Genomic DNA, 21,707 nt, shown 5'->3' with positions numbered 1-21,707 from the left:
GGTAACTGTGTAACATAATCTTTAACATTATCTTTAACAAAATAAGTATCCAATTCACGCAAGTGTCATTATTTTATATCCTCAAAGTTAAATCACTTTTGTCAAAAACATTTTTTTTCGCTAAAATTATGAGAAATAAAATGTAAGAAACTATTGTAAGAATATATGTACAATTTTTATGTTTTTATTATTATAGTTATTTCATCATATATTATATATTACATCTAATATTTTTTTAAGTAATAAAATATTTGATGTATTTTATATAAAATATGTAATTTAACATTTCTATAATCTGTTTTTTAAAAGCTATTCTTTTTTAAATAAATGAATAGATTCTTTATATTTTATGGATACTATTGTTTTATTTTCTATCTTGAAAGGTAGAGAAAGCGTATTTTCGAAGTTCGAGGTATGAGATCACGAGGCGGATATTTCGCAGAAAAAGAGACGCACGTAGAGCAATAAAAATAAATAAGAATGTAATAGCAATGGATATACTTGCGTTATCGTAATGTTGGAGCTTTCTTGGTGGTTTTGCTGTGTTCTATTACGAGGTCGACTTTTATTTTCGAAATAGCAAGCAAGAGCGTAGATATAAGGGAATACGAATAAAACATATGTTATTGCTGATGTCATATTGATGTCAAAAAGCAGCAGAAAATGAAACATATTTCCTGAGATATAGAATTTATCGAAATATTGATCTACTGATAAAATTATTTATTTAAAAAAACATAATTGATGATTTAACGTAAATTATTTATATTGAAATATATTAAAATATGAATGGTGTATATTTATAAGAGTAATTTACAAATATTAAATAAATCTTTATAATTCCTTTTTTATAATATTTCTTTTATACAACATATTTATATTCATAACACATTTTAAAGAACTGATTCAAGATTTAGGAAATAGATAAAATTAAGTAAAAAGTGTATAATATATTTTTTTATACATAAAACGATTACTTTAATTATTATCCATATAAAAGTATTAATTTTTTATATTAATTTTAAACTTATTAAAAAAATGAATAGTTTTATAATAAGATATTTCATATTTTATGTCAAAATATTTCAAATGTGAAATATTTCATAAATATTCATTTTTTAATTACTTATCTTACAATTAATACCTTAATATGAAATATTATTTAAATATTTGATTTAGGTAAAAAAATTACTTACATCTGGAAAATAAAAATGTAAATAAACGTCATCGGTATCACCAAAGTAAAAAAATGATAGTGAATTTAGTTATCTACCCTATAAGTTCTACACCCTTTTTTGCAACATTTTGTATAAATTAATGTAACAAAAATTGCGAAAAACATAGACCTAAAAGATTTTTACAAAAAAGAAAAATTTTTTTACATATAAAAGTATTAAAGTACAATTATCAAAAAATTAATAGTTTACAAGATATTTCATATTTTATTTTGGCTCATTTTGACATAAAATATAAAATATCTCGTATACTATTCATTTTTTGATAACTATGCTTAACACTTTTATGTACAGAGTAATAAGATGAATCAATAAAGAAAACACATTGTTGCTTTGCAAAAAGGCATAAAGTTGAATATTGGAAATTACATAATTTTTTTGCAAACAACAATGTTTTCTTTAAACCAATTGATTCAGCTTATTATTATTAAGTATATAAAAGTGTTAAGGTACAGTTATAGAAAAATGAATAGTTTACTGGTTTATATTTTATATTTTATATTTCAATTTGTCAAAATGTGTGTGTCAAAATAAAAAATGAAATATCTCATAAACTATAATTTTTTTGATAACTTTACCTTAATAATTTTATATGTAGAACAATTAGAAGAATCATATTATGTAAAAAAAATTGTACAATTTTATTTTAAAAAATAGCTGTAACTTTATGTAACTTAAAAAAAATCAATTTTTATGAAAATTGATTTTACCATTTGGTATTTGTCTCCCTCGATATCCTACAACTTTTGCCTACAACGTTTTTCCATATCTTCTATATTTTTCGAGATATTTGCCTGGGGTATTTAAAATGGTACATTCTGTATGCACGCACGCACGCACGCATACACACACACACACACACACACACACACACACACACACACACACACACACACACACACACACACACACACATATACGCACACGCATATGCACACACACACACATACACACACACGCACGCAGGCACACACACGCACGCACGTACAGGGACACGTACATGCACACACACATGCATACGCACACGCACATCCATACTCACACGTACACGTACACCCACTCCCAAGCGCGCGCGCGCACACACACACACACACACACAGGATATCCCATTTTAATCAATCATCCCTAAAAACTTTTTTAATGTGATTCTAGAAAGAAATGCTTCAGACAAAACTTGTTTGAAGGGGGACTTATATGATTCCAATGTAAGTCGTGTCATACATGTCGTTATTTTCAAGAAATTTTAAAGGAGACTAATTTTTTAAATAAAACTTGATTTTTTCCTTGAGGTAAAAGTTGTAGATCTTGTCAAGACGTTTTCAAAACATTATAATAAAGCTCTTTTTCATTAAGAATTTCCTGATATTTAAAATTTTGTTATAATACTTTTAATATAAAATATGAAATATCTCGTAAAGTATAATTTACTTTTCTGTAACTTTACCTTCATACTTTTATACGACGTTGAATAATGAAAGGAAGCGAATAATAATAATAATAATTTTTACATTTGTAATTTTGCAAAATTGAATGTATCTGTAAAATGCAATTGAATTTTTTAAAATTATTTTTTCTGTTTTTTTTACAATCGATTTTCTTCATTATTCTACGTACAAAAGTATGAAGGTAAAGTCATTGAAAAGTGAATACTTTACGAGATTTCATATTTTATATTAAAAATATTATAACAAAATTTTGAATATCTCAGGAAATTTTTAATAAAAACGGACTTTATAATAATGTTTTGAAACGTCTCGACGAGATCTACAACTTTTATCTCAAGGAAAAAATCAAGTTTCATTTAAGAAATTAGTCTCCTTTAAAATTTCTTGAAAATGACGACATGTATGACACGACTCACATTGAAATCATATGTCCCCCTTCAAACCAAACAACTTTTGTCTGAAGCATTTTTCCTTGGTCAAAGTTTTGTAGTAATTTGTTGATATGTGTGTATAAACAGTACATAAATAGGCGGAGCTTCTCCCCCCGTATAATAAAACTAATCAAACTCCCAGTCTGATACCTAACTGCTTTAATCAAAACGCTTGGTTATTTCTCAGGATTGACCAGTCATTCCGCCGAATTGACCAGTCAGTGCTAGAAATGTGTTTCGGGCTTTGACCATATTATATATATATATATAAAGGAAGATGTCTTGACTAACTGACTGATTGACTCATCAACGCCCAGCCCAAACCCCTGAACCGAATTTTTACCAAAAGTATATGAAATAGGGGTAGAATTTCCCGGGGAGTGTTATAAAATGTATAGTTTTTTGTTACCAATTTTTTGGAAACCGGTTTTTTTTTAATTTTTCTAATTTTTTGGGAAATAACTGACCGAATCTCAAAGAATTGTACATGAAACGGGGGTAGAATTTTCCGGGAAGTGCTATAAAGTGTATAATTTTTTGTTACCGATCTTTTTGGAAGCCGGTACCGAAATTTTTCCAATTTTTCGGTAATTAAATGACCGAATCTCAAAGAATTGTATATGAAGTAGGTGTAGAATTTTTAGGGGAATGCCATAAAGTGTATAATTTTTCATTACCAATCTTTGGGGAAATCGGTATCAGAAATTTTTCCAATTTTTCGAAAATTAATAGACTGAATCTCAAAGAATTGTACATGAAGTAGAGGTAGAATTTTCTGGGGAGTGCTATAAAGTGTATTATTTTTCGTTACCGATTTTTTTGGAAACCGGTTCAGAAATTTTTCCAATTTTTCGGGAAATAATTGACCGAATCTGAAAGAATTATATATGAAATAGGGGTAGAACTTTCCGGGAATTGCCCTACGTCTACTTTCCTTCGCTGAATACTTTAACATGAAATAGTGACAGTTGACGTAGTTTTACGTTGTGCTGCACAGTTGTTACTGTGCCAGTTTATTTTTTTATTGATAATTTTTATGGGTAATTTTCCGTTAATGTATTGATTTTCTTGAAACTGGTGCTAAAAATTTAATTTTTCATTAATGTATTGATTTTCTTAAAACTGGTGCCAAAAACATACTTATAATATATAAAACCCGACTATTTGTCTGTCTGTCCGCGAACTACTCATTCGTTAATGGACCGAATGTTAAAGAATTTTATATGAAGTAGGAGTAGAACTTTCCGGGAATTGCCATAAAGTATATAATTTTTTATTACCGATTTTTTAGAAACCGGTTCCGAAATTTTTCCAATTTTTCGGGAAATAATTGACTGAATCTTAAAGAATTATATATAAAATAGGATTAGAAAGAACTAAAGAATGTAATAGAATTAAAAAAATTGCTAATAGTAAAGGGTTTTCGATTTCTGTCTAACCCTTAAATGCCACACTTCTCAAGAATCTCGTAAGTTCACTGAGGGGTCTAAAAGACCCCAGCATGAAAAATGTCTCCTTACTCATTGATTTTTTTATCTTTAGTTATGACAATTTTTTTCAATGTTGTTCAAGGTCTAAAGAAAAGTATAAAATGCTAATATTGTTCAAATTTCAATTTTGACATAGTATAAAAAATTAAGTAAACTGAGTACTGCTAAGTGTACACACGGGTAGGTCAATCACTCAACTATCATCAATGGGAGCATGAGCTCCATTTTTGGCAAGAATATTTAAAAACATTTCATTCTAAAGGGTCTGGGGTCTGCTGGACCCCACTGGTCATTTAAGGGTTAAAAAAAATGTACGTGATTGCTCCAATTTCCGTAAACTTTGAGATATCAAGCTAAATTTTTTTATGGATAATTTTTCGTTACCGATTTTTTAGAAACCGGTTTGGAAATTATTAAAATTTTGAGAAATAATAAGTATTAATTGACCGATTTTCTTGAAACCAGTGCCAACATTTTTTTAATTTTTAAAAAATAAGTTTAATTTTTTATTAATAGATAATTTTTTATTAATGGATCGATTTTCTTGAAACCGGTGCCAAATTTTTTTTAATTTTTTGTTGTTGAAACTGGTACCAAAAGATTACTAATTTTATGGAGATCGCTACTATGGAGTTGAAAATTGGGTTTTATGGGGTTCTATTGGTGCTCCTAATTAATGGGTGAGTTTGGGGAGAAGGGAATAGATTTTGAGCCCGCGCGAAGCGCGGGCGAAATATATATATATATATATATATATATATATATATATATATATATATATCATGGTAATGTAATGTTTTAATGAAACCAAAAAGTAATTAATTACAAACAATATTATAGCATTTGTCCTAACGGCTGTAAAATACATAGTATTCTGCATAAATAATTATTGCATAAAAACAAATAAAATATAAACTATATAAGTAAAAGTAAAACAAAGCCAAAAAACATATAGTGCATAATAAAGAAAAATAAACAAAAGCACAAACAGTTTAGACATAAACAAAACCATTGTATTTTTTAATCAACATATTACACATTTGTTATATTTTTAATATGCATGATTCTTCTGTCATTTTCATTGTGTGCATTTTATCACACGAATATGATTACATTATAATAACACAATAATAACAGTAGTAAACTATAAAAATATTAGTAATAATTCAAGAATAGCATATAGAAGTAATATAAATTAAAATTAAAACTAAAAAAAGTGGAAAAAATAAAGTAATTAAAAAGATATTTTTTATTTAGGCAAAGTGGAAGGAGGTTGTAGGGGTTGAAGGAGAATTTAAAGTGGATTGATGGAGAATGTAAGGAGGCGGCGTAGAAGTGCAGAACGCGGAGGACGCTTCTGCTTAGGACAGAGACGAATGGAGAAGAATTGTCGGCGAGGTCAACGTTCACGATAGACAAAGAGATTACAAAAACGATGACCCTATATGATAATATTAAAACATGATATATTTTAACTGTAAATTTTGTTATTAATAATTAAATCTGATTAAGAAATATCTTACGTTTACCAATGATATATGTATACTTATTACTTATTACGAAAAGTATAAGATTTACAATAGTTATTTTATTTATAAATAAATAAATAATTTTATTGATAAAAAAAGTAAATATAGATATATTAAAAAAAAATACTTACAGTAGATCACCATAGAGGCGTTTGCTGCCCGTTCGTCCTCAAATGTCGATATCACACACATATAATCACCACTTAATTCAATTCCTGGTTTATCTAGCTTCATGGCTCGATACTCGGTGAAAGGATCATCGCTGGCCTTGTACGTTAAATCGATGTATTTCGCGGCCGGCTCGTCAGCCGGGACTAAGGGACTTCTGCCGTGGATCCACTGGTAGACTACTCGGTTGTCGTTGAAGAACCACTTGACCACTAACCCTTGGCTCGAAGTGTTTTCCAGAGCGTAGTCGCAGTCGAGGATCACATGATCAACATCGCCAACCTTCACAGCAGAAGGGATGTTGATGCTTCTGATGATGAGTTGCTGGGATTCTACAACGAAACAATCGGGAAACTTGACTTCTTTCTGATGCGTAAGTATAACTGCTTTCATTTTCTCTTGAACTAAAATGCTATAAAAAATAGATTTACAAACATTAAAAAACAGAATAATTTTAAGAAAAAATGTGAGAGGTATATTACAATCTTGTTATTTAAATTTACCTTTTTCTTAAAAAGAATAATATTACAAAATTGTGTCGAAACTAAAATTAAATTTGTATACATTATATTCTTTTATATTGCTATGTTTTGATATTTAAAATATCATATTTAATAAAGGATAATATGATTCTATACGGTAACATGACTGTAAAGTCAATTATTTAAAAAAATATGATAGTTCTTGAGATATACTGCCATAAAAAATTCTTAAGGATGTTTTGGAGGTTTATCAAAATGCTACGAAATTGATGAAAATTTAATATCATATTCTGTATTCTCTTTCAAAGTCCGGGGCTAAATTTTAGATTGATTTACATTTTAGATAAAAAGTTATAATAAGAGAAAATAGGATAGAACCGTTACGATATACAATCAAATTAGAATAAAATGCCATTTACGGTCCAAGCTTAGATCTTTGGCAGCCTTATATTAATTCCTGTCATATATATGTATATATGTATATTTGCGTGTGCGTGTGCGTGTGCGTGTGCGTGTGTGTGTGTGTGTGTGTGTGTGTGTGTGTGTGTGTGTGTGTGTGTGTGTGTGTGTGTGTGTGTAGTGTGTGTGAAGCTAGCGTCTCATTTTGCGGAAACTCACAAATTATTGAGAGTTCTGACTTCCTTTTCAATAGTTCTAGAGTTCCTGCTAGTTTAAACAAATAGTTCTGGCTTTTAAAGCCAAAAAACGCGTCAGTACAAACTGAGACGCTAAGTTCACGCAGCGTCTCACTTTGTCCTACACAAGTTCCACTACTGTATCTCATCAGATTTTGCGAGATCTATAGTTCTATAACAGTTCTATAAAGAGTTCTGCCATATAAAAGCAAAAAAATTAATTATAAAGTACTAAAAAAAATTACAATGTAACGAGTATACCGAGTTGAGACGCCAGTTGAAATCTCGGAGTTCCGATTTATGTAAAATATTTTTCGAGTAGTTCTGAGCATATTGAAGCATTTCTTAAAGAGTTCCGAGCGTTAGAATATTTGTGTTATATTTTAAAAAATTAATATTAACCGAAAAGTAATCATGACGGAAAACGATGAAACGCTAAGCGAAATCTCGGAGTTCCGGTTTATATAAAATATTTTTCGAGTAATTCTGAACATATAGAAGCATTTTCCAAAGAGTTCCGGGCATTGGCATTGTTGTATAATTTGTAAATAAATTAATAACACTCGAAAGTCAGGAATTTATCGAAAATAGGTGAGACGCTGGCCGTATTTCGACAGTTCTGCGAGTTTTATTATAATTTTCGTACAGTTCTGAACGTGTTCTAACGTTTTCTAAAGAGTTCTGGCGATAAACATTATTTAATCATTTTTTAAATAATTTTTATCGCCTGAGAAAGACGCATTTACGGGTATATGAGTGAGACGCTGTAGGAAATCTCGGAGTTCTGGCTTATATAAAATATTTTTTGTATAGTTCTGAACATATAAAAGCAATTTCTAAAGAGTTCCGGGCGTTGGCAATGTTGTAAAATTTTTAAATAAATTAATAACGCTCGAAAGTCAGGAATTTATCGAAAATAGGTGAGACGCTGGCCGTATTTCGACAGTTCTGCGAGTTTTATTATAATTTTCGTACAGTTCTGAACGTGTTCTAACGTTTTCTAAAGAGTTCTGGCGATAAACATTATTTAATCATTCTATATGTTCAGAACTATACGAAAAATATTTTATATAAGCCAGAACTCCGAGATTTCCTACAGCGTCTCACCCATATACCCGTAAATGCGTCTTTCTCGAGCGATAAAAATTATTAAAAAAATGATTAAATAATGTTTATCACCAGAACTCTTTTGAAAACGTTAGAACACGTTCAGAACTGTACGAAAATTATAATAAAACTCGCAGAACTGTCGAAATACGGCCAGCGTCTCACCTATTTTCGACAAATTCCTGACTTTCGAGCGTTATTAATTTATTTAAAAATTTTACAACATTGCCAACGCCCGGAACTCTTTAGAAATTGCTTTTATATGTTCAGAACTATACGAAAAATATTTTATATAAGCCAGAACTCCGAGATTTCCTACAGCGTCTCACCCATATACCCGTAAATGCGTCTTTCTCGGGCGATAAAAATTATTTAAAAAATGATTAAATAATGTTTATCGCCAGAACTCTTTAGAAAACGTTAGAACACGTTCAGAACTGTACGAAAATTATAATAAAACTCGCAGAACTGTCGAAATACGGCCAGCGTCTCACCCATTTTCGATAAATTCCTGACTTTCGAGTGTTATTAATTTATTTAAAAATTTTACAACATTGCCAACGCCCGGAACTCTTTAGAAATTGCTTTTATATGTTCAGAACTGTACGAAAAATATTTTATATAAGCCAGAACTCCGAGATTTCCTACAGCGTCTCACTCATATACCCGTAAATGCGTCTTTCTCGGGCGATAATAGTATATTACACTACAAGGGCCGAAAGTTGAATTTTCGGCCCTGCGCGTCATGATGCCCCGAGGCGAAGCCGAGGGCATCATGACGAGCAGGACCGAGATTTCAACTTTTGGCCCGCGTAGTGTATACGATTTTTCTTCATAGCCGGTCGAAAGTACGTTATTAATTTTACTTTTTTTAACTTTAAATGTTAATAAGCATGTTTTTGATGCCTGCCCCCGACACATGCTGGTCGGGGGGGCAGGCATCAAATACATTCCAAGAGTCAAGTCTTGTCATATTTTGTAAAAATAAATTCACGTGCGTGCCAACGGGGTGACCGTTGGTATGTGTGTGCACGTGTGTCGCGCGGATTCGCACGCCAGGACGATCGATAAGCCGTCCGTCGTCGGGATCGCGTCTTCCGGCCGGTGCATTGAATTTAATGTGCTTTTCAAAATTGACCAAACACTCCATAAAGTTGACGGCTTTAATTTTTTAGATAGGTCCTTAAAATACACAACCAAATTATTTTCTTCACAGTTTGACAGTGAAGTTTTGTTCTATCTGCCACTTTTTATACGTGTCGTAAACAAGATTGTATCGATCAACAGACTTCTTTGGCAACGTATCTGTATTTATTATCAATCGCGCTTCTGCATCGAAATTTCGTATAACTTCTTCCTCGTCTACGGATTCATCAGATGACATATTGACAGAACAATATTGATGACTATTTTTAAGGTTAAAGGGCGTTAAGGTTTAAAGTTATAGAGAGCGCGCGTGTACTTCTCACAGGGAGTAAATGTTAAACTTTCGTCCCTGCTATTAGGGACGAAAGTACGTACTTTCGACCGAGGTATGAAGAAAAAATTATTTAAAAAATGATTAAATAATGTTTATCGCCAGAACTCTTTAGAAAACGTTAGAACACGTTCAGAACTGTACGAAAATTATAATAAAACTCGCAGAACTGTCGAAATACGGCCAGCGTCTCACCTATTTTCGATAAATTCCTGACTTTCGAGCGTTATTAATTTATTTAAAAATTTTACAACATTGCCAACGCCCGGAACTCTTTAGAAATTGCTTTTATATGTTCAGAACTATACGAAAAATATTTTATATAAGCCAGAACTCCGAGATTTCCTACAGCGTCTCACCCATATACCCGTAAATGCGTCTTTCTCGGGCGATAAAAATTATTAAAAAAATGATTAAATAATGTTTATCGCCAGAACTCTTTAGAAAACGTTAGAACACGTTCAGAACTGTACGAAAATTATAATAAAACTCGCAGAACTGTCGAAATACGGCCAGCGTCTCACCTATTTTCGACAAATTCCTGACTTTCGAGCGTTATTAATTTATTTAAAAATTTTACAACATTGCCAACGCCCGGAACTCTTTAGAAATTGCTTTTATATGTTTAGAACTAAACGAAAAATATTTTATATAAGCCAGAACTCCGAGATTTCCTACAGCGTCTCACCCATATACCCGTAAATGCGTCTTTCTCGAGCGATAAAAATTATTAAAAAAATGATTAAATAATGTTTATCGCCAGAACTCTTTTGAAAACGTTAGAACACGTTCAGAACTGTACGAAAATTATAATAAAACTCGCAGAACTGTCGAAATACGGCCAGCGTCTCATCTATTTTCGACAAATTCCTGACTTTCGAGTGTTATTAATTTATTTAAAAATTTTACAACATTGCCAACGCCCGGAACTCTTTAGAAATTGCTTTTATATGTTCAGAACTAAACGAAAAATATTTTATATAAGCCAGAACTCCGAGATTTCCTACAGCGTCTCACCCATATACCCGTAAATGCATCTTTCTCGAGCGATAAAAATTATTTAAAAAATGATTATCGCCAGAAATAATGTTTATCGCCAGAACTCTTTTGAAAACGTTAGAACACGTTCAGAACTGTACGAAAATTATAATAAAACTCGCAGAACTGTCGAAATACGGCCAGCGTCTCACCTATTTTCGATAAATTCCTGACTTTCGAGTGTTATTAATTTATTTACAAATTATACAACAATGCCAATGCCCGGAACTCTTTGGAAAATGCTTCTATATGTTCAGAATTACTCGAAAAATATTTTATATAAACCGGAATTCCGAGATTTCGCTTAGCGTTTCATCGTTTTCCGTCATGATTACTTTTCGGTTAATATTAATTTTTTAAAATATAACACAAATATTCTAACGCTCGGAACTCTTTAAGAAATGCTTCAATATGCTCAGAACTACTCGAAAAATATTTTACATAAATCGGAACTCCGAGATTTCAACTGGCGTCTCAACTCGGTATACTCGTTACATTGTAATTTTTTTTAGTACTTTATAATTAATTTTTTTGCTTTTATATGGCAGAACTCTTTATAGAACTGTTATAGAACTATAGATCTCGCAAAATCTGATGAGATACAGTAGTGGAACTTGTGTAGGACAAAGTGAGACGCTGCGTGAACCTAGCGTCTCAGTTTGTACTGACGCGTTTTTTGGCTTTAAAAGCCAGAACTATTTGTTTAAACTAGCAGGAACTCTAGAACTATTGAAAAGGAAGTCAGAACTCTCAATAATTTGTGAGTTTCCGCAAAATGAGACGCTAGCTTCACACACACGTGTGTGTATACATATATTTTCCGACTTATTTAACTGCGAGCCGATTCTTTGTCGGACTTGAAACACAGTTATTTTTGGAACATTAAAACCTTTCCCTCCCCGAAATTAAATCGACTCGATTTAACTATCTAAAAACTGTAAAGAATTTACGAAGAATTTGTGGAAAATATTTCCCCTCAGCCAGGGTTCGAACCTAGATTCCATGAAGGTGATATACGTCGTACCAATTCGACCACTGAAGCATGTGGTAATATTTATCACAATAATCGGTTAACAATAGTTTAAAACGTCTTTCTCAGATGACGTAAATAAATAATAATAAGAGAAAATAGGGCCGTTATGATATACAATCAATCAAGTTACAAGTTATCAATTTTTGAATATCCAAGTTTTAACGCGTAACCTCATGGCATTACAGAGAAAAGTGTAAACATTAAAAAATGCTACCAATATAACGATATTATCCATACAAGTAGATTATCAACAAACAAAAATATGGCAATAGAATTTGAAACGATTTACAAAAATTTCTTTTCAAGATTTTTTTTTACAATTAGTTAATTATGTTCGCTTGATATAAAACAATTTAAATAAACGAGGCTGGCGAACAAGCAAAGTATGCTTTATGCTTAAAATATTATATTATAAATTCAAAACAAATACAAACGTTTCTCGGCCTTAAATGTGGCCTTCATTAGTGTAAAAAGCAATTATAACCTTGGTCGTTTAATGGAAATTAAATAATTAACGGAAATACTGAAGTGTTACATCGATATAGATTAAAACATTTACTGAAATTATAAACTATTTACAGTATTTACATATCTAGCCGCATACAAAAGACTCGCTTATGGAGAATTAATATCGGTGTTTTTAATATTTTCTGCATGACTTTTGGACCGGTACCTCCAGAACATCCTTAAAGGTGTGACTATAATCAAATGTATTCCAATGGAACAAAAGCCTTAATTAAAGAAAATAATAATAACAAAAATAATAATAATAACTAAACGAAATGTTTTTTATCAAAATAACAAAATATTTAACACAAATATTTGCTCTATTAGAAAAATATATCCATAATTATATTATATAACTATCATAATATTTACTAGTCTTTTATATACTTGAAATTAATTCTTTTAAAAATTATGTTATCCGATTTTTGAAATTTTAAATATTCTATAAAAATTGTATTGCATATATAGATTGCTATAGAAATGTATTATACATATTACTACGATTATCTTTGTATATATTTTTAGTCATTTTTTTCTATAATAAACATTTATAACGTGTCTGTGATTAATACTACATTTATGCATCCCTAAACATATAAGAAATACGGTATTAGTCAATCAACTATTACTTTTTCGTAAAAACGAAAGATTAATTGACTACCGGATCTTTCCACACGGCAAATATTTCCACATTCTGCTTGCATGAGGTCTTAGTTTTTTACAATTATCGATGTAATAAATCGATGTAATAAAAATATAAATAAATTAATACCGACTGTAAGTAAGCTCGTTTAAATTGTCCATACTCGGAATTTGTAACAATACTTTTTTTCGACAATGGAGATGTTTTTTAAATAAAAAACAATCTGAACTTTATATTGTTATTACAATATATTAGAGATATTTCTCCCTTCTTAGGCAGAGAAAAAATAAAAACACTTTTCAATAGCATATTTATAACAAAACCCTAGCGATTAAATCTACTACAAATTTGATCAGCCCAGACGTTATTGGGATACCATAATTGAAGGTAAGTTGTCGTTTCGTCGTGCTCATGTGAACGTAATGTAAAACACTCTACCATGCTTCTTAATTCTTGTAAATTTATATTGATTACTCAGGAATTTAGGAAGTTTTAGTTATATATAATATATTTATATAGAATATAGTTGTTATTAGAGAAATCTAAGGGTATAATTGGAACGTTAAGATTTAAACAAATTAAAAACATTATTAAATATGATTAAATAAACTTGGTTTTGCACTAAAATATCCTTTGAAATATATACTATAAGAGAAACACAAGTTTTACTGCGAAAGGAATAGTTTAAAAGGATGAAATTATTGTTTTATATTAAAAGCGTGAGTTTTCCTTATGTATTTTATGCGGAGTGTAATGAGATACCTCATAAAATTTTTTTATTAATGTTCAAAATTTATATTCTTATATATAAAAGTGATTTATTAAAACACGCAATATATGTAGGAATGTATTATTATACTTTTAATTAATAATAATTGTTTATTAATAACATTTTTCTTATTAAAATGTAAATAAAAGTCAAAATTTGGTATAATAGTCTTTGGCATCAATATTGCGCAACATACATGTAATATAGGTATTTACTGATAGCGTATGAAGAAAAAATAAAACATTTTAAGAACACAAGTCATTATAGGACTAATGCTTCATTATGCTCGGAAATTTACAAGTTTACTTTAGGTAATATAAATCATCACAGGTAATCGTACACAGATATTTTACTAAATTGACAAGAAAAGGTCGTTTAATAACATAAATGTATTTACAGTAATAAAAAGTAGAATTTTATCACACATTGCTTGTCTTATGCAAATGTATCAAAGAAATTGTAACTCAGTCGCGGAGTGCAAACGCATTAAACAATTTGTAGCATATCTTTCAGCTAAAAATCAAAACTGATAACAATACGCGGTTAGAGACATCTAAGAGTAATAATTTCGAAACATTTCACTACATATCAGTATCTCTGTAAAAAGATATCAACCATATCCCATTATTTCCCGGGTGTTCCTCTATATTATAAGAATGACATTCCAAGAATATATACGGAAAAAAATGATATTGTGTATCAAGAGCATCATTTTTTGTATCAACAGCAGCAGTGTTATTGAGATAAAATTTATTGATGCAACACACATCAATATTAATGAACAAAAAACATCAGATCATTGTTTTAATAATTTAAATATTTGGTCCAATAATATCCAATTGAATTAACTACATATGCTTGTGGCAGCCCGTGTCGTCGACGTTTAATTTAAGCAACTTTATATTATTTCCGTGTATATATATATATATGTGTATATATATATATATATATATATATGGGCAGATCCATTACTTTTCGACCAAAAGTTGCGGGGGTGGGTCACCGATTTTGATGCCGATTTTTTCCTCGAAAGTACACTAGAAAAGGAGATGATCCTGAAAATTTGAGCCCGATTCGATCAAATCCGGCCGCTGGAGAATTTTTTGAATTTTGAAAAAAGTCGATTTTTCAGTCATTTTCAAAAATTTATATCTCAGCTTCTATATAACTTAGAGACTCGTTTGAGGCCGCATTCTTTTCTGTAAACCCTCTACTTTTAAGGAAAAAAATGGTCATTGGTTTACACTCAAGTCCGGCTTCACGGCGAGCTGCTAACTAAACCACTGTTTTAGAGAAATTTTGCCTATTTTTGAAATGCTGTCATATCTACAGTTTTCGAAGTAGAGGGTTGATCAGCAGCTGATATTTTTTGTTCAGGTATACTCTGAAGAAATCTACCCACTTTTTACTTGATTGCTTCTATTTCGTTAAGTTATGGCCATCTAAAGCCGATCGATTTTCGAAAAATCGCCATTTTCAGATAGCCAGAACTTTTTTCTTTCAACTCGAAATCCTTTGAAATTTTCAGGGAATATACTTCATTATATCCTTAAACAACCCTGAAAATTTCAATTTTGGAATAGAAGTGGTTTCCGAGTTATGAAGTTTTTAAAATGTCAACTTTTCGATTTAATATGACATTTTTTGTGGTTTTATCATCAATTTTGTAAATTTAATGTAAATAATTGATATTTTTCGGAAAATATATTCGAAAATAAGGAGCAAAACGGATTGTTTGAGAAAATTGAGGGAAAAAATTAATATTTTTTATTTTAATTTATTTGTTTAAAATTTTTAAAAAGTAAATATTTGTTTATTTCTTTTAATAATATGTTGAATACAAATTTCCAAAGTATTTGAGAACTATCATGTCATGTTTAGCAAATTATACTTTGCTCATAATTTATCGCCAGTCTATGTATTTTAAAATGAGGATTTTACCTCTTTTTTTTCGAAAGGTAAAAAGCAATATTTTAATGTCTAAAAATGTGAAAAAAAATGTAAAGAAATGGAAGAAATCATCACAAATATAAGCAATAAGTAAAGATTTATTTATTAAAATTGTATATTCAACATTTTTTAATTTTATTTTATAATTTCAAAAGTATTAACAAAAATGTAAAATGTCAAAGTTTTTGAAGGGATATTTTCATCTTTAAAACCACTTTCCTGTTAAAATAAAAAATAATTAGTTTATTAAATTTATGTACACTATATGGTTTTCTACAAAATGTTAGAAAAATAATATTTTTTATTTTTGGACTAATTGTAAGTCTTCTTTGTATAACGCACGTTTAAAATAAATACTTTTTTGAACATATAATTTTTCTGACATATACATTTAATTTTTAAACAAATTATTCATTCACAAACAAAATTAAAATGATTCGAGATTATTTCTGTGTAATCAGCATATAATTATAATTAATACCGTGTAGTAGCTCTACGATAAATGGCAATAAATGTGACACAAATGTCGTTATTACGGTAATAATACGATAATACGGTTTTGCGTTTCCTGGACACAGTTTTGCCTGGTCAACATAGAAGGTGGACGGTGTATAACCGTGGGGTAAATCCGACCCCTGATATTACACGTGGACACGTATATAGAGAAGTGCATACAACACCGGTAACGAGCGAATAGCGAATAAACATTGCGGGTATACAACGAGAGCGCCGTTAAATAATCACGTTAATTGTAGCGGATTCTCTGCTCTCTGTAATGCAACTGCAATAGCCTGCAATAGTACGCCTGTTCTACTCTGTAAACGATATCGACCATGCCACTTAACGGAATTATCCAATTCTCGCATGCGATGTCTAATTGATGAACTTATTTTCGAGTTGTCTTAAAAGCACATTTTTAGGAAATAAAGATTGTCTAATCTATTTTGAAATTATTCATAGTATTTAAAAAACATCTCTATTTTTTTAATTTAAAATTTCTTTATGTAACTTGTTACAAATTTTTTTTAAATAGATTTTTACATAAATATAAATATAAATATTATATACATACATACCTATATGTATATATATCGAGATTTAACAGACCAGTTAACAGTAACATTTAATCGTTATATTAATTGCACATTTGCAAAATTTTTCATTTGGTGTAAGTTGACTTTTTTGTCTGGTGACTTAGCTTTTTGCTTGGTGCGCGCGGAAATTTACGCTTTAAACTTTGACGTGAGACGCGAAAATATACGTAGCTTTAAATACGCGTGTAAATTTCAAGAGGAAAAGAGAGAAAGAGAGCCGGTACTTTGTGTATGCGCACAGTTTTAGAACCAAATAAGCAAGGAAAAACATGACCTACTTTAAATCTCCTTTGTAGATTGGCTTCAAATGCAGCTTTATAACTTTCTATTTGAAGATTTCGCAACTTGTCCATTTATCTTTTTCAACTCAAAGTGCTCATATATAGTATGTATTTTAATATTAAAATCAATTTATTTTTATTATAATGGTTTATGTTATAATAAATGTTATAATTATTTATATTATCATCCGTATTAACTACAAAAAATTATTTATTTATTTATTTATTGTACATACACGTACATATATATATGTAATATATATATATGTACACGGAGAAAATTTTATAGTAAATATTACTATGGTGTCGCACTAGCTGCGGACCATCGAGGAATTAAGTTAAATTACTATGTTTATGGTAAAAATTACGTTATTTAATCGTTTTTAAAACAATAATTATAGTATTTTAACTTGAAATTCCTCGATGGTCCGCAGCTAGTGCGACACCATAGTAATATTTACTATAAAATTTTCTCCTATATATACATATATATATATATATATATATATATATATAGGAGAAAATTTTATATTATATATATATATATATATATATATATATATATATATATATAGTCCACAATTATAGCAATTATATATTTAAACATTTATATATAGATATATAATTTATTTTTTTATTATAATTTATGATACTTTGCACAAAATTTAATTCTTTATAAATAAATAAGATAATTTATAATGTTGTAAATTATATGTATATTATGTTAACATTATTTATAAATGAACAAAGTAATTATATAAATAAAAAAATAATTACTTCATTTTCAATTAATTATATTATATAAATAACCATTATTATTTATAATATATTAATAATTATTTGATTTATTTATAAAATATGCATAAAATATATTATAATTATTTATACATACTTTTGTTTATTAAAGTTTAATTTTATTGTAATTATTATTCGCGCACGCTCGTATGGATACGTGTTTTTATTGAAATTTGTAAACTTACTCTTTTATAATCCTCTTCTATTATCTTTTACCTTATCCTTTGCAGCAGACTAATAATTATAGCGTTTGCAATTATCTTTGCTTCTGCTGCAGAAAGCTCACCTCGCAACGCGTTGAAAACAAAGTGCACTTCATTATGCAATATTATATTTGGAGCCGAGCTTGTTAGCGATGTCACGGAAAACAAGCTCACGGCAAGCAATCGAACAAGGAATGTTTACAGTGCAAGAGAATTGTTGAAGACAGAAATCGCGAATTCCGGACAGATAAAGTCATGGTACTGATAAGAACAAAAATTAGAAAGCAGAGTGCGGTAATCCTCCAAATTTAACTCGAGCTTTTACTAAAGTTTGGATTATGAGAAGATTATAGTTGTTGCTAAGTTGAATAGAACTATGTTGTATATGAACTATTGGATATTCTGAAAGTTTTAGCTTTACATATTGCATTAAAATAACACAAGAAAGAATCATAATTTTTGTGAAATCTCAGTAATTTTCAAGTTATATAAATTTGTAGAAAAATATAAAGTTGGATAATTTATATAACATTATTGTACAATTTTAAAGTCGGATATAACGTTATTAAAACAATCCCGGTGTTCCGGAATTGGAATGCTGCGAAAAATGTAGTTTAAAGAGGATCGTCTGCGATCTATAAATACGACATCGCTGCGCGCATACTCCAATTTCGATCTGGTTAGCACGTGCTGCACACGTTGTAGAAAATTTTGAACGCAAAACGGGTCAGCTCTGACGAAAACCGATATTCTATTTTCAAATGTGATTGGTTATTAAATAATAAAATAATCAGTAAAATAAACGGCTTACTTTTTCATGATACATGATGAGAGATATGTCGAAAAATTATTTTTTATTTATTGTTTGTTTAACTATTTATGGATATATGAATAAATACGTTTTACGAAACACATGATAGTATGGTAAATATAATATATAATATATACATTATATTTTATACATACATATATACACAGTACACACACACACACACACACACACACACACACACACACACACACACACACACACACACACACACACATATACATATATATATATATATATAATATACACATCGATATACATACAAATTTTAACGGCATAATAAAATTTCGCATATTTCGCACAACGTCAGAATTTTAGTTTCACATTCTATGCATTTTGCATGTATTTCGTAGTTGCACGGTGATAGAACATAAGCCATATTTGTATTCTTTTACCGATTGTCAATGTATTTTATAAACAAATTCTATATACAAAATAATGCTTCTCAAAAAATTAAATGTTTATTGTTATATATTCAATATTAAATATTAATTATTGAAGTATTCATTATTTGTGAAGACATGGTGCAATAGTATCATAAAATGCGTAAGCGTTATATTAAGCAAGCAAAACTACTAGGACAAAAATAGTGCACGGGAATAAGATTTCCAATGTATAGGGCGATTTCGAAAGAAACATAAAAGATTAATGTAATAAATAAGTTTACTTTAATTATATTAAAGCAAATAAAGGCAAAAATTAAAAAAGGAAAAGATTATCGGTCACTGAAGCGATTAAATATTTTTAATAACATTTTTAACTTATATAGAATGTATGATAAATAAATTGCGTAAACTGCACGCGTAACAAACCTGAAATGCATCCAAATATCAGCAATAATGACATTAACAGCATCCAATAATTTCTTGTAGTCGTCATCATCATCCATTCACAACAAATTACTAAATTTACTCCAAAAATAGCACGGGAATCGGTTTCTGCTTTTATAAAATGTGTCTTTTGCAATACGAGTAATTCTTACAATGAGATTTTTTTAGAGGGAAAAAATACGATGAAGATGAAACGGAGACTAGGCGAAGAAGGAAATTGAAGAGGAGGGTGTCGCGGAGGGAGTTAGAGTATACCAGAGGGGATGCGAAGGGTAACCTCGCATAAGATCGTGCAAGAGCAAACTGAGCCAGAAGTAACTCCCTCTCTGAGTTTCTATCAAGCTCCCCACCATTCGCCTTATATAGAGGGTGTCCCGTTATCAGCGCGCAAAAATAAACTATTCTATATAAAAGAATAAATCAAGAACATACCGTAAAACTTTTTTGTGCAAAATTTTGTTTTCAAAACAATTAAATTTGTTTTATATTTATATACATAACCACGAAAGTCCATCAAATTAAATGTTACAAAATAATGAATCTAGAACAATCTAGAAAAATACTTAAAAATGCAATACTTTTAATTAATTTGTATAGATGTGTATATCGATATTTTTTATTATAAAATTTATAAAACAAACATTTTATTATATATTTTCGGTAATAATTTGTAAGTTAAATATATCACTATTTAAATGCATTTACTTTTCGAGTTATTTCATCATTTTGGATCACTAATAAATGGTGCAACTTTTTTTTAATGTGACGTTTATCTGTTACCAGGCTCTAAAATTGTTAATATACGTATAATATATTTATTCTATTTTCAACATTATTAATACGTAGACATTATGTAATCTTTTTTCAAGAATTGATTAACGAAACAGAATTTAAGTGTTTTAAGATTTTGAGCAGTATTCTTAATTCGATTTTATATTCAAAATCGTCTTAAAAGTCTGGTTATGGACAATTCCTTATTAAAATTCCATTCAATCAATGAAATAACCGTACAGCGTCTCAAGATCGTATTTAAAACGATCCTAAACAAAGATCAGAATGAAATACATAGTTAAAAATAAGATCGGAATATATCAATAGTTTAACTGATTGTGAGTTCATTAGTTCAGTTACAAAATACAAATATTATATGACCGAAGATCTATATTTATAATTGCTTTTTCATTGTTCTTATTGATTTGCATCTTCATGATTTACTTAATTTGCGAAAAGAAGACATTTTTTATTAATTATTGTTTTAACAAATATTAACAATTACTTACAAATTATTAATGTCTTACATTCCTGAATATTTATTATTTATACAATTATAAATTATAAGTAACGTCATCATAATTATTAATTTTATTATTTATGGTTATATTCTTATTAAAAAAGAATTTATTTCAAAATAGTTAAGCTAGGTGATGCTGGAGTCGTCTGTATAACCGACAAAATTACCATTTTCTATGTTATTGACCTATATCTGGTCTTGTATAGACAAGGATATAGACAAAGATAGCACCTACATTGTACGCACACATACGCACGAATCGTCATACACTCTTATATTAGACTTCTAATCTCGATTTAGAGGGTTCATCGATGTTTTTCTTGTTGTGCAATTCAGGAAAACCCGTTTTCACGTTCGTATTAATGGCATATCATACTATTATATAAAACCCGACTGTTTGTCTGTCCGTCCGTCCGTCCGTCTGTCCGTCCTAGCCCGAGAGCTG

At 29.5% G+C, this 21,707-nt stretch overlaps 2 protein-coding genes across 4 annotated transcripts in view; one reads left to right on the top strand and one right to left on the bottom strand.

Annotated features, from left to right (window-relative positions):
• The window catches only part of Ercc1 (DNA excision repair protein Ercc1), a 42,832-nt gene extending 36,699 nt beyond the window's left edge, over positions 1-6,133 (top strand). The window contains exon 5 of the mRNA XM_071771628.1: positions 5,859-6,133. Coding sequence (XP_071627729.1) covers positions 5,859-5,909 — 51 coding nt within the window. The 3' untranslated portion in view covers positions 5,910-6,133. The remainder of the gene's footprint in view (positions 1-5,858) is intronic.
• Positions 1-20,287, bottom strand: part of LOC139809026 (uncharacterized) — a 34,552-nt gene extending 14,265 nt beyond the window's left edge. For all 3 annotated transcript variants that reach the window (XM_071771624.1, XM_071771625.1, XM_071771623.1), the window contains exons 1-2: positions 19,954-20,287; positions 6,262-6,630 (exon numbers count right to left, since the gene is read on the bottom strand). In XM_071771624.1, the coding sequence (XP_071627725.1) occupies positions 6,262-6,630; positions 19,954-20,026 (442 nt within the window). In that variant the 5' untranslated portion in view covers positions 20,027-20,287. The remainder of the gene's footprint in view (positions 1-6,261; positions 6,631-19,953) is intronic.
• Between the last annotated feature and the right edge of the window lie 1,420 nt (positions 20,288-21,707).

This window comes from Temnothorax longispinosus, chromosome 2, assembly GCF_030848805.1.
Source record: "Temnothorax longispinosus isolate EJ_2023e chromosome 2, Tlon_JGU_v1, whole genome shotgun sequence".
In the NCBI taxonomy this organism is placed as follows: Eukaryota; Metazoa; Arthropoda; class Insecta; order Hymenoptera; family Formicidae; genus Temnothorax; species Temnothorax longispinosus.
Note: the sequence above shows the minus strand (reverse complement) of the source record. Positions and strands in the feature narration are given on the sequence as shown.